Raw genomic sequence first — 14,495 nt, forward strand, 5'->3', positions numbered from 1 at the left:
CTGTCCCCTCTGCCCCAAAGAACTAGAGGCTCTGGAGAATATGCAGCATTTATTACAAAGCCAGGAGATGAAAATGTCCCAGGGTAGGAGGAGGGTACAGTCATAGCACCTCAGACAACGGACCAGGTGCAAACACAGACAAACCCACTGGGGGGACCCAACCCAGACACCTAGGTTGTGACAGAGTCTTGCCTCCTCCCCGATCTGACCTATGTACATTGGAAGAAAACAGGTAGGCAGGGAGCTCCCGGGGCCTGCCCCTCAGGGGTGGTCCACTGACCTCTCAGGATGGAGCTGAGGACAGAGCTTACACGTGTCTGTCTTGTGCTTTCAGATGCCCCCGAGGCTCTTTCCTGACTGGGCCTCAACTGGGGGTGGGGAGAGGACTGGAGGGCTGTTCGCCTTTAGCGAAATCTGGGGTCTGTGCTTGTCTGAGGTTCACCCCACTCCACCTCTCCACTCCAGGTCCCCAAGTGAGATTCTACCACCAGGCTGGCTGATGTGGGTGCCTGGGTGGGGGTGGGGGACCCGGGGCTGAAGTGGTTCACAATGCTAGAGCCACAGTGGGATTTCAAGGGCGGAGGCCTCCCATGGCCCGAATTTTCTCTTCCACAAGGAAAACGGTGCAAAGGCCACACGCACACACACAGGGAAAAAAACAAAAAAGGGCAGAACTAGCTACGCTTTGCACAAAGTTTCCACCGCATGAGGAGGAGGTAAGGGAGATACCATCTCCACCACCCACTCGTTCCCCAAAACCAGGGGATAAACTGCATTTGTAAAAGGCACTGTCTTAGCAAGTCTCTGGACATTCAACATGAGGGGGTGGGGGGCCGGTTGGGTCGGGGCACGACAGCAGCCAAGATGGAGAGAGAAAGAGAGGGTGGACCCACACACAGCCCGTTAAGAGTTGTGCCTAAAGCTATGGGGGCTGGTGGGCCCTGCAACTCCCCATCTGCCTTGGGAAACAGGAGGATGGGGCAAAGCTTTACTGAGCTTCAAGTGGCCCCTCCAGTCCACTTTCAGGTACCCCCCAAAATAGAGTAGAGCAAATTACACAAGACCCCTTCAAAATGAACACCCATCCCCTACACATACACACACACATAAAGTTTGTTTCCTGTGGCATTTAAATTAATCTGGTTGGTCCATAGAAAATAAGTATGTATATTTGGTTTTTCCTATGTACATATATATATAGAGAGAGATTTATTTATAAAACCCACCCCCCACCCCTAAGGTGGGAGGAGCTGGGGAAAGTAGAAGAGGTGGAAACAGGAGCCCAGAAAAAGTGGAGGGGTGGAGAGGCCTGGCTGGAAAAGGAGGGAAAGGTCCCTTTCCTCAAGTTAAGGGGGGCACAGGAGCTCCATTGACAGTCATCTTGCGCCCCCTGCTGGTGGAGGATGGTGTCTGCAGGCAGTTCGAGGCGCCCCCGTTGGTAGCTGTGCTGACCCCACTGGCTGCTGAAGGGGGAGTGGGGGAGGTAGGATGGGTGGCTGGGGGCCCATGGGAGCTGGGAGAGCCATGGGAGGGGGTGGCTGGGCTAGGCAGGGAGGAGGAGGTGGCCGGCAGGGTGGCAGGGCTGGGAGCCTTGTCGCTGACTGACTCACACTCTGATGCCCCACTGGTGTTGGTGCCCTCGGAGGGGGTGGGAGCTGTAGGCAAGGTGAGCCGCTTGCAGGCTGGCTGGACCCGGTACTTGAGGGGGAGAGGGCCGTTCTGCAGGGAGAGTGGGGGGAGAGAGGCTAACCAGGCAGTCACCCACCTTCACCCCCTCATGCCCAACGAGGAAGAAAGGAAAAGCTCAAGCCCTAGAAAGACCCAGCAGAGTAGGAGGACCGAGGGACAGCGAGACCTCGCGACTGAGAGAGCCGGGCACCAGACCCAGAGAGAACGTGTGAGACCAGAGACTGGAGAGAAGAGAGGAGGCCGAGCAGAAAGCAACGTTTACTCCTCCGCAGCCACCAGACCCTCTTTCCCGACCCCAAATTGGGGCATGTCATCTGCCCAGAGATCTCTTCTCCGGAGTGTGGGAGCTCTGCTGTGAGAGAGAGCCCGAGGCGGGCTACCCCGGGCGTGGCCAGCTCACGGGACGAGAGATGAGCTGTCTGTGGTTACAGCAGGGTGGCTCATGCGGTCCCTGTGGGAACAGACCAATGCCCGGCCTGCAGGGGTCCCCTCCCAGCCCTGCTCACCCGCCGCCAGGGGTAGATGTAGGCGATGTCCATGAGGGTGTAGTATTCCTTCAGAGGCTCGTCCTCGTAAAGAACCTCCACCTGAAGGGCGAACACCACGGGCAGAGAAAAGGCCCAGGTGAGCAGGGTCTGGCGAGCACGGCCCTCACCCAGGGAGCTTTAAAACATGCCAATGCTTCCATCTAGACCAGTGGTTCTCAACCTTGGCTGCACATTGGAATCACCTGGGAATCTTTTTTAACATCCTGATTTCTGGGCCTCATCCTCCGGAAACCCTGTTTCTTTATTACTATTGTTGTGGCCCCACCCCATAACAAAGAAACAGAATTTCCGGAGGACGAGGCCCAGAAATCAGGATTTTAAAAAGATTCCCAGGTGATTCTCATGTGCAGCCAAGGTTGAGAACCACTGACCTAGAGCTTCTGTTTAGCTGTGAAGATAGGAGTTGAGTTTTAAAGCTCCCCACGTGAATCTGACATAAAGTTTGGGATCCACTGTAGACCCTGGAAACTCAACGTGTGCTCTGTAGACCAGTGGCATTGGCAGCACCTGGGAGCTTGCTGGAGATGCAGAATCTACTGAATCAATCTGCATTTTAACAAGACCTCTAGTCTAAGGGCTCACGGGCACATTCAAGTTTAAGAAGCAATGCCCTGGAGTTCTGTTAGAATTTCAGACTGGCCTTCCTTCAGCCAGCTGGCCCCAGATAAGTTAAGTCCCTGTGTTTTTACACACATACACATACACACACACACACACACACCACCTGGTTCCCATGTAGTCTGCACACTGGTTTCAACAGATGCAGACTGCCCCACCCTAATCTTGGTTTCAATTACCTGTCTACTTGGGCTCAATTACACAACCAGGTAGGCCCTTGGTGACACCCAGCCTGCCCTGAACAATGGCTGGGATGCATAGACTGTCAGACACACCCGCCCACAGACACTCACTTTCTTTAAAGGGCCCAGGGACTCACCTTGTACTTGCTGGGCACATCCATCTTGTTGCGGAGAAACTTGGCGAGATGCATGACGGTCATGGCTGCTGGACATCGCAGGAAGCGCACCCCTGTCTGCCAGGGGAGAGGCACCCAAGGGCTATGGGCCACCCAGGCACTCTCTCCCAGCCCACATCCCACTCCTGGGCAGGCCCCAGCACTCACCTTCTCCTTGTCCCCATCTCCATTCTCCAAGGGGCCCTTCTTCTCCTCCCGGTCCCTGGGGGAGGAGATAGAACGAAGCTAGGGAGACCCTGGTTCAGGCAGGATTCCCCAGTACACACATCCAGCAGGCCCTCCCTTCCAGGGGAGTGGGGCTGGGTGGGAGAAGGGGGTGACCCAGCCTAGGACCCCAAAAGGACCAGGCATAGGACAGACTTGCCTGACGGTTTCGTAGAACTCGATAGAGAGGCTGACAATCTCATCATCACTCAGAGCCCCCTTCTCCTGCTCCAGCACCTCACCACGGTCCTCATTGGAGCCGTTGGGGACTGCAAAAGGAGAAAACCGGGGGGCTGCCTAGGGTGGGGGAAAGGAGCCCCACCAAGGGCCCAGAATCTCAGAGACCAGTGGGGTGAGCCCAGCCACCCTCTGAGCCAAGGAGATGGCGTGGTCGTGCATGAAGGATGGACAGCCCAGCGCACCCAGCCCTCAGGCCTGGGCAGAGCCACACTCACACTCACACGGTCCCAGGCCTGGGAGCACACACATGAACTCACCTTCCGTCAGGGGGTACGCTGCATAGAAATCTCGCCGCCGTTTCATCTCATCTGAAGGGGGGAAGGAAACAGGGTGAGGAGGGAGCAACAGGCTGGGAAAGGGGGGGCGGGGCAGGAGGAGGGAGGGTGTGTGGATACCTTTAAAAAGCCCAGGGACCAATTTGTAGACTATGTCTTGGAGGGTCTTGTCAGCTCTGGAAAAAAACATACAGGACCCTGTCAACAACCCTCTTACCCGGATCTCCCCGGCCACTTCGCACCTCCCTTCCTTAGATTCAGAGCCTGGTCGCTACCCTCCACTACTTCCCAGCTGGAGACAACCCAGAGGGAGGGAGCAGGCCCAGGGCTTCCCCCGCACCCGCCACCGGGGCTACAGGAACAAGGAGGGAGGGACAGAGGGGAGCAGACCCGGAGGCTCGCAGGGGCTGGAGGGGCAGCGCCAGGCCCACCTGATGCTCAGCAGAGGCCGGGTTTTATGCACCTGCACGTCACACATGGGGCAGTACTTGTTGGTCTCCAGGTAGCGCACGATGCAGGTTTTGCAGACTTGGGGGATACGGAGAGAGGGAGGAGTCAGAGCCCCCTTGGTAACCAGGCCCAGCCCCCAGCCCCTGCGTTCAGGTTCAGGTCTCCCTTCTCCGCCTTGTCCAGCAGTTCAGGCCCGTTCAGAGGGCCAACGTGGTCGTGCTCTCAGAGAGGGCAGACGCCCCGTACCGTCCTTGGCAGAGGACACCTTATGTGTCTATGTGTGTGGATTAGGCCGGTGTCACGTGTCGTGTATATGGTGAGCCCCAAGTCCCAAGCTCCCCTCATGGAGTACAAAACAACAGCCGGCCGGCTACACATCTCCCGGGGCCCTTGACCTTTACCCCCGAGGCCACAGGGCACACCAGGGAGCACCTGCATCTTCAGGGGGTGACATTTCGGCCACGGAGATTTCAGATGAAGTCCCTGGAAGAACTCTGGGTCGCAACCTCCAGTCTCCCCTCCCAGGCAGCCTCCCTGTGACCTGGGGACCCCCCACCCCACCAGTCAGAGACATGTTCACTTTTAAGGGCAGGGTCTGTGCTCTGCCTTCCCTGGGCAGTGCCCCCTCACCCCCTCACCCCCCCCCCAACCTAGGCAGAAGCTGCCCATCCTGAGAGGCAGCCCCTCCACCCAGCTCACAGGAATGCAAGCACTCCACGATGGTAGTGGCATCGATGAAGTACCCCCCACAGAGGGCGCACATGAGGTGAGGGTTCAGCTCCGTGATTTTGATCCGTGTGGTCCGATGCATGATGCCGGGGAGGGGGCTGGGGGGCTGGGGAGCGTCACCCTGGGAAGTAAAAGTGGAATTAGCAACCCAGAGATCCAACATCCTCTCTGAGGCCAAGGCCCTTCCTCATGGCCTTAACCCTCACGTCAGGGCCTGGTTCATTTAGGCCCCCTCTGGGTGTTTACTGGGTGCCGGCAGCTCTGGAGGGTCACCCCACCTCGAGCAACAAGATCAGCTCCACCTCAGGAGCAGCAGGAAAGACTGAGGTTAGACCACAGGAAGTACTGCCCAACTTTCCAAAGGATGGGGGGCGGGAGGAGGCAGGAAGATGGAAGAGAACAGACTTAAAATATCCCCGTAATCCCAATTCATATTCACTCAAGGGAGTGCTAGGAGCTAGGAGGAAACTCAAATAAGCTAGACCTCCAGAAAATAAAAGAAGAGAAAAAAATAAATTGTCCCTGCCCCTTTCGCCCCCTCCAGAGGCAAGGCCCCTGACTTGGACTTTCTACTCCATCCTACCCTCCTTGTATCCCGTCTGCTCCTCCTCCAGGCAGCTGGAAGTTTGAAGGGCCCCCCATCACTTGCCCTCTGGCTCTGCACCCAGCCCTGGCCCCAGAGCAGCAACCTGGAAGTCTACTGACCACGCAGGTTCCAGGCCTGACGCTCACGCCGGAAACACTGAGGAACACGCAGCTCCACCTGTGCCCACAAGCACACACATCCAGGGCCCCGCCCCATGCACACGCAGCGATGTCCCCACGTGGGCACTGCCACCCACCACCTCCCACCTGGTGACACCTCCTCTGCCACCTGCCACGGGCTCGGAGATGCCCGCCAAGCCTGGGCACAGTTCCCTGTCCCCAGCCCACCTGAGCACCCAGCCAGGCTCTGGCAGGGTCCCGGGAGGTCAGGCAAAGCCCAGCTCTGGCTTGGCTGATGTTCTTCTTGACATAAAAACATCAAAGCTGCACAGAGGAGGGGCGGCCCCTCCCTTCTTCCTCTTTCCCAGAGTGAAAGCCCAAGGGGTGGGGCTTGAGAGGGTGGCCAAGTCCGGACCGCTCCTTTACAGCACACACCCTTCTCTCCTTTCCAGAAGCGTTTCTAAAGACACCGCGTTGGGTTTTCTAGGACCAGAAATTCACAGCCGGGATCAGCAGTTTCTATAGAGACCCCAGGAGGAGTTTGGCCAGGACCCAAACAGCCCACAGAGGCTGGCCAGGCACCGAAAGAGATGGAGAGACACAAAGGCCACACATGGGAGAAACACCAACGAGCAGGGCAGACAGAGCGGAACATGCAAGCGAACCGGCCCAGAGAGCCAGACGGCAGGGAGGCAGCGGCTGATTCCCGCGGGCCCGGCAGCGGAAGGCAGCTCTGGCCACACACAGGGTGGACGCCTTCTGCCTTCCCTGCACGGGTTCCCCCTTCACAATTATGCAGCAGGCTTGCTGGTGACTCCACTGTTTGGTTGTTTCCATGGTAACTGCGTTCCTGGCAAGATGCCCAAATATTATTACAACCATCCAGAGGAAAGAACAAACTCGGAGTGGCCGTCTCACTGGGTGTGTTGTGTGTAAGTTCAGATGCATACGTGCTGTCTGGGCCTCCAAAGGTACTTTGTGTGACTACGTGTCTGTGTCCGTGTCCAAATGCACCCGTGTGCGTGCACAGCCAGGAACAAAGCGTTTGGGGCTCTGATAATGCTGGGGGGTCCAGGTTGCCATCAGTGAATGCCACACCCCCTTCTCCTTCGCTCACATACACACGTACATGCACACAAACACACAAACACGTAGCGCTTCACACTGCCCGGCCGCCTCATTCACACACTTGTGTTTTCAGACACTTACTGTTAAGAATTCCCAGCTAGTTGCTGCCAAGCAGACTATGGGCTCAACACACAGGAAGGAGCTCCTGGGCACATGGCCTTAACCCTCACCCTCTCCCTCCCATGAGCATTTGTGAGCCTTCAGACTGAGTATCCCCCACGGTCCCTTCTAGATGTGCAGGTGAAGGAGAGAGCTGTGGTGTCTATAGAGGAATGAAATGTTCCCGTATCTCCCGTTTAAGAAATGAGCCCCCCTGTGACTCTCCTTGCTCCACCCACCCCATCCCCAGACTCTCAGATTGTTACCTCTGGGGCTGGGGAGAAGCCAGGATTGGTTCCTCACCTGATTGCCATGGTTACCTGTTCCCCCAAGGACCTCCTCCCCATCTCATTCCCCCCACCAGGAAGCCTCAGGACCCCACAACGGACACCCAATTCCTCCCTAGCTGCAACTGGCTGGTGTGCTATGAGAAGCAGAAGGAAGTGGGGTGATAGGTGGCTGGACCGTCAGCATCACCACTTTAAAAAAGAGGCGGGGAGCCCTGGCCGGTTTGGCTCGGTGGATAGAGCATCGGCCTGCAGACTGAAGGGTCCCAGGTTCGATTCCGGTCCAGGTTTCGGGTTGTGGGCTCGATCCCCAGTGCGGGGCTTGCAGGAGGCAGCCGATCAGTGATTCTCTCTCATCACTGATGTTTCTATCTCCCTCTCCCTTCCTCTCTGAAATCAATAAAAATATATATTAAAAAAATAAAAAGGAAAAAAGAGGCTGGGAGATGGGAATAGCCCAAGGGAACAGAGAAGGAGAGACAAATCCAAGAAGCAGAAAAGGGAAACCAAGGGCCACTAGGAAGTGGCCTGTGTGGAGTTCTGGGGGCTCTACCAGGTCAGCCCAACCACATCCCCACAGTGGGCCTGAGTACCCTCACCCACCTCCAATGCCTTCCCCCAACCGGGGCCAAGTCCCTCAGTGTCTCCTGTCCCCAAACCACTGACTTTACAAGGGCACAACCATTGGGCGGCCCATGCTTCTGGCCTGGGAGCCCCTGGAGCCCCTGGTCTCGGCTATAGAGGCAGGAAAGGAGATTGGCCAGCACCCAGTTCCCACTCCTCCTTGCCTCTCAAGCCTGGCATCTGTCTTTCCTCGTCCTCAAAGTCCCCGACGAAGAAAGACCACCCTGCATCTCTTTGTTTTAACCAAGCTCTTTCCGGAAGCTCCCCCAAGATTTAGGCCTCTCTCGCCATCAGTTCCTTTCACGCTCCCCTGCAGAAACAGCCGATCCCTGACAACCCAGAGCCCCTCTGCGCCTTTGGATGCACAGGTGCAGCGTTCTTTGCTCTGCTTTTCCTCCAAATGAAAGTAGCCCGACTCCCTCACGAGAAAACCCCCAGGTCTTGGGAAAAGTCACTCAAGGTCACACATCCAGACGTCTAGAATCGCAGAGGGAGAGGGAGTCTTAGAAAGCATCTTGTCCATCATTTCATTTTACAGATGGAGAAATTCAGAAAGCAGTGGCTTGTCTAACGGTTACACAGCAACACAGTGGCAGTCCTAGGACTAGACTGGCTCCCAGTCCAGTGCTCCTTACACACTGGCACCTCGGCCAATAAGCCTGGCCTTCCTCCACCCAGGAAGGGGGAGGTAGGACACCCCGTTCCCTGGAAGACAGACCACTCGGTGAGCCTCCTGGGAGGGGTCACAGTCTGGCCAAAGATGACAATCAGCACACATTCTCACCTTGAAGTACGGAGAGGGAGCACAGTCCTCATCCCCCTTCCATGGGGCAGATGGGGAAACTGAGGCTGTCCGGAAGCACAGCGAGCCAGAGTGCACTGTCAAGACTCAGACCCCAGGATCTAGGAGTCCTTTCCTCTCCCAACAGTGTAGGTGCAACTGTGTGAGCCCCATGCATGTGGGAGGCACGTGGGCATCCACCTGGGAGCACGGTCAACCCCTCGATCTTCCTGGATGAGGATCTGCTCTCCACCAAGAGCACTAAAAAAAAGGCTTCTAGCCTCCTGGTGCTGGGCTCACTCCATCCTCCCTCCCTTCCCCACCTCCTAGCTTCCGAAGATCAAACAAAGACAAAAACCCAAAATATACACACACAGCCAGACACACCTCCTCCATCTCTCTCACACTCACTACACACAAGGCCAGAGACACAGCACGTGCGTGCGCTCGCACACACACACAGCCAGACAGATACTTGGCCAGACACACGCACAGACACACCCCATCACACAGGGCCAGACCAGAGCCCGGCCCACGTTGGCCAGATGCATATAGCCACCTCCACCCCCATCCAGGAGCACACAGTCTGACAGCCATCCCCGGCTGAAACCAGAGCTGCAAACACACACTAGCCCTTTGTGCATCCCTGGCCCACCCAGTGTAAATTATAACACAGGTCTCCTGGCAACAAAGACAGTGCGGCTCCTCACCTCCACTCTGGGGGCCAGAGCCTGGAAGAGTGGGGTGGGCATCTGACCTGCAGGAAGATATAACCTCTTCCTGTTCGGATTGTCTCCATTCCCATGGCAACAGCTCCATCCACCAACATCTCTCGGGCAAGGCCAGGGCAGCAAAGAGCCCCCTTCCTTCCTGCCCCCCCCCCAGGACTTCAACTTGAACCCCAAGCTACACAGTGTCTGGATGCTAAGTCCCAGGTCTGTTCCCTGCCTCATTCCAAAGACGGCTCTAAGAACGAAGGCAACCCCCAACTCCAAAGGAGGGAACCCCTGGGAAAACCTCACCAACAGAGCTGGCTTTATGCTTCTTTTCCAAGTGCTAACACCTTGGAACAGAGTGGAAGGGGGAGGAAGGCGAGAAAGAGTTTCAGGAACAGATGCAAACTGCAAGAGGCCCAGAGAGGGAGGCATCAGAATGAAGTGGGAGGCGACCAAGGGACGCCCCCTCCCCTCCCCCCTACAGGAAGCCCTGGAGAGACTGAGGCAACAGGGGTGAGGGTGGGGGATTAAGGGGAAACTCTTGAGAGACAAAGACCGGGGCACTTCCACAATATTTACAGGCAAATTCACCCCCCCCCGCCCCCCCCCGCCTCTTCCAGCCATCGGGGAGATTCTGGGCAGTTGAGGGCCTGGGGGAGGGGGGAGGCATGCCTGGGCCCAATGCGAAGACGGGAAGGACAGGGGTGTCTACTCGCCCGGGCCCCCCCCCCCCCCCCCCGCACCCAGCTAGCAGCAGGAGGGCCTGGGGAAGGAAGGGGCAGTCGGTCAGACCCCTCCCGCCTCCGCTGGCGATAGGAAAGGCCGCGATCAACCTTCCCCCGCATTTCCATTCTACCCGCTCCGCCCCGGCTGCCCCCGGGAGGACCAGAGACCCCAGTGGCCGGGGGGCCGCTCGCGTCCTCCCTGGAGCCAAACTTTGCGCGGGGCCCAGCTTAGGGGGTTGGGCGGGGGCGGGGCGCCCAGTCCAGGGATTGGGGGGAAAGGGACCGGCTGGGGGAGGTGCCCGAGAGCACCGGGCCCCGGGCAGGAAAGAGCGCCCTCCCCCGGCCCCGCAGCCATAAAAAAGCATGTCCCCTTCCTCCCGGCCTCAGGTCTTCGCGCGTCCACGACGCCCGGGGGTCCCCAAGAAAACACAGAGAGCGACCCCTCCCCGGGCCGAGGGGGGCCGTGGGGCAGAGCCGGGTCTCGGGGAGGGCCAGCCGGGCAGAGACCCACCCCACACGGAGCCCCAGAGCCTTTGTGGCTGCCCCGGACCCTCCCCCTCGCCGCCTCGGGGGCAGGTTGAGGACGCAGCGGCGGCACAAAGAGGTGGTGGTCCAGGGAGACGCCGAATCGCGAAAAGGGGAATCGGCTTCGGCCATCTTGGAAGGGAAAGAAGGGAAAGGGGAGAGAAAAACGGGAGAAAGGAAGGCGGGCCGCGCGAGCCGGACCAGGGCCGGCGGGGGTGGGACGCAGACCGAGCAGCAGGCCCGGCCCGCGGCGCCCTCCTCCCGCGGGGATGGGGAGAGGATGCGCCGGCCCCGGCCCGGCCCCAGGCGGTTACGGGGTCGGAGGCGGAAAGGGAAGGGCAGTCCGTGTCCGCTTACCTGGGTGCGGGGTCTGTGGGTCTCGGGGAGGGGGGATGGGAGGGAGGGAAGGGAGGGGAGGGGGACCCCAGCCGTGCCGCTCGCTCCGGCGGCGGGAGGGGAGAAACCTTCGGTAAGAAAGGAGTTTGCGAAAGCGGCTCGGGGTGGGAGGAAGAGAGGGGAGGGGAGGGGAGGGGGAGGGGCGGGGGAGGGGGAGGGGAGGGACCGGGGCTGGGGGGGGGGGACAAAATGGCTTTTTTCCTCCAGACAAGAGTAGGTCCCGCCCACTACCCACCACGTGACCTCATTCCTTTAGGGTGTTTGCGGAGAGGGGCTAAGGAGGAGGGGGTAGGGGCTCTCGCGGCTGCACCCCCCATCCCCGGGACCAGGCTCCCTAAAGTAGGACAGCCCTTTACCCTTCCCAGACAGCCCGACCCTGGAGGAAGGAGCCTCGTCTCTGCAGCTCACTCCTCCTCCCGGGAAACGCGTGTGCGCCCCCCACCCCCTGACCCTGCGATCCCCACCCCTAGTTGGGGCGCCTAGAAAATGGTGACATCAAGACGGGGCTCCACGCGCTGTGGCTCGCTTTGCCGGCCTCCTGCCTCGGCTAAGGGGCGCTGGGCTCGGGCGAGGGACGCGACGCCTCCGCGTCCACGCGTCTGGGCCCTTTCCATTCACTCGAATAAGATCCCCTTAAAAATAACAACTGCATCTGCAGGCGCGCGTCCTCCCCGCCCTCCTCGCCCCTCTCGGCGGCCCGGTCGCCGGCTCTGAAACGCAGCACCCGGGCCCCAGCCGGGGCGCCTCGAGGGAGCAACCCGCCTGGGGACAGAGGGAGAGGGGGGGGGGTGGGGGCGGCCTCGTAGCGAGGGGCTGGGGCGCCGTGGTGGAGGCTGGCGCCCCGGGTGTGGGGGAAAGTGGGACGCCACCTGGGCGGGGAGACTCAGGCCCCGGGCCCGGGACTCAATCACCGGGCCGAATGCGAGCGGCCCGAATAAACGAGAAATCCCGGCGCCGGGCTGGAAGGTGGGCCCGCGCGTTTCCCCGCCTCGCGCCGGTGCCCGCAATGTGCGCCGCGGCGGGGACCGCGCTGCGCGCTCGGCGCGGTGGGTGCGCCTCCCTCCCGGCGGCCGCGACCTCGCTCCCGCCGAGGGTGCGGGCTCCGGTCCCCGGGGGATCCGCGGGGGGGTGGGGGGGAGGAAGGCTTGGACCAGCCGGGAAGGGGGGCGGCGTTGGCGCCGGGGAAGCTAATCGATACTACGTTGCGGCGACGCCCGCGGGCCTGCCTCATGAAGACGGTCGATTCGCTTATTCGTTCGTCGAGATTTGTTGGGGATGGTCACTGTGTCTGTCCCTCCAAAGAGCGCGATCCTCCGGCCAGAAACGCCATTAAGTGCGCTGGCGGTGGCTCGCTCGAGTTAGCAAATTGGGAGACGACTCTTTGGAGCGCCTGCCTCCTCCTCCCCTTCTCGCTCGCAGGCCAGGCCGCCCCGAACCTGGCGTCCGCGGGCTGCATGCTTTCACTCGCTGGCCAGAGACCAGGGTCACCCTTTGGCCGCCAAGTGACCCCAGCTTCAGCCTTCAGCCCACCCTGGCCGAGTGGGGGCGGGGAGAGGAGGGCGGGGGGCGGGCCTGGTCACCTGCTCCACACTGTTTGCATGCAAAGACCAGGAGTTCGCCGCCCCTCTGGGAAAGGGGGTTCTGGGGACGGATGCACCCCCTGTCCCTAGGGCAAGTGTGTCGCCTGAACCTTGGGGCTCTGCCAGGGAAGACCCAGGCATCCTCTTCTGTCCCGGAGTCGCCCTTTGGGGAGGGGAGCGCAGCAAGGACGCTTGGTCTGCCACTCCTTTGGGGCTAGAAGATCCGGAGCAAGAGCAACCTGTAGGGGCTTCGATTTCTCAGTCCCACCCTCAGTGCACACGAGCACCCAGGGGCTGCCCTTGGTTGCGTGTGTATTGGCTGGGGCGGGGGTGGGGGGCGTATCTGCTACTGCCTCTGAGTCCTACTGCGGTTCTTTGATCCTGGGGTGCGGCTAGAAGGGATACCGGGCTCGGTGCTCACCTGGGATCCATTCACTTATTCCTCAATTATCAAGCACCAGCCAGGAGCAAACCGCAAGACAGAAGGAGCATGCTGAAGACCCCATTACTCACGAAAACTTGCATCATTTCTGTCCTAGGCAGCAGGTCCCCATACCCCTGGCCTTTCTGGTTTAGCAGGAGAATCTTCTGACTCAACCTTCCCCACATCTGAATGTGTCTAGGGTTCGGACAAAGAAGCACCTGTCATGTGTCAATGCAAGCACTGCGCTGGGCACAGGGCACAGACGCTGATGAGCCGGGCTCTACCGGGCAGGGCACTCACAGACCCACGGGGGCAAATCCGGAGGGTCACACAGCCCGTCTGGTGAGCTCCCGTGGCACTGTGTACCCTTGGGTGTCCCCCACCAGGGTGTGAGAGCGGGGCAGGGAGGGTGCGCACTGGCAAGGCCTTCAGAAGAGGCCTCCTGTGAGCCCAGTCTTGAGAAGAGACCAGACATGGAATAGAATGGCTTGAGAGTCCTTTGCTTAGCTCTTTCATAAAAATGGGGGCTCCAAAAGAGTGGGGGCTCCTATCCCTGCCCTTGAACGTGCTTCTGGGAGAGGTCAGGCGCCAATTCTTTATCTCAATCGTGGTTGTAGTATCGCGGGTGATCCTCCACCTGACAAGTACTCATCAGAAGAGTCCGCTTCCAGTGGGCAGGGACCCCGGAAATCCGGGTGATCATTTCTGGCACATTCCAAGAGCTATTGCCAGGTCAGATCCCCTCGAAGATGAGGACAGTGGTAGGAGAGAGTGGCTCCTCTCAGGATTTTATGACTGCCTTCCCGGTGTCCTTTCCTTCTGTCCCTTTCCTTCCTTTACCAGTGTCTCCCCAAAACAGTGTCCTTTGTCAGTTTCTGCTTCTATTTCCCAATCCTCCTCACTTATGTGGGTGTATTTCTAGAAAAAAACTTTTGTTGTTTTCCCTTTTCTAATGCTTCTCATATTAACTGCTCTTTTCCTTCTCTCCATGTCCTCTGGGTCTTCCTCTGACCTCGCCTATTTCCTCTGTCATATCCCCTCTTCCTGTGTCCGCATATCACAGCGATGCTCTCCCTTTCTCTCCTTTCTCTTCATCCCTCGGTTTGTCTCTGCCTTTCTCTCACACGCTTTCTCCCCTTCCAAGTGTAATAGTTTGAGATTGTAACAGCGACTGAGGCCGACAATGGAAAACTATCCCACCTCCACTGGAAATTCGTTCTTAATCCTACGAAAAATGCAACCTGGAAGGTATTGGTATTGCCCGGTAAGAGAAAAATCTGTCTGTTATTCCTGCCGTCCAGTTTTGGGGCAGAGTGGTAGAAAAAAGCGCGGAGAAATTACCCCATCACTGAGTAAACAAGAAATTTCCAATCACAATGACCCTCTGAGGTGCT

The 14,495-nt window shown here is 58.9% G+C and overlaps 1 protein-coding gene across 1 annotated transcript; it reads right to left on the minus strand.

The window, feature by feature from the left end:
• Positions 1–36: 36 nt before the first annotated feature.
• Positions 37–5,601, minus strand: PCGF2 (polycomb group ring finger 2). Its single transcript, XM_059670824.1, has 9 exons — positions 5,082–5,601; positions 4,364–4,460; positions 4,053–4,108; positions 3,915–3,965; positions 3,578–3,686; positions 3,361–3,415; positions 3,175–3,270; positions 2,196–2,276; positions 37–1,719 (listed from the first exon to the last, which is right to left on the minus strand). Exons 1-9 carry the CDS (start codon positions 5,272–5,274, stop codon positions 1,342–1,344), a joined length of 1,116 nt encoding a protein of 371 aa, XP_059526807.1. The 5' UTR covers positions 5,275–5,601; the 3' UTR covers positions 37–1,341.
• Between the last annotated feature and the right edge of the window lie 8,894 nt (positions 5,602–14,495).

This window comes from Myotis daubentonii, chromosome 16, assembly GCF_963259705.1.
Source record: "Myotis daubentonii chromosome 16, mMyoDau2.1, whole genome shotgun sequence".
NCBI classification, from domain to species: domain Eukaryota; kingdom Metazoa; phylum Chordata; class Mammalia; order Chiroptera; family Vespertilionidae; genus Myotis; species Myotis daubentonii.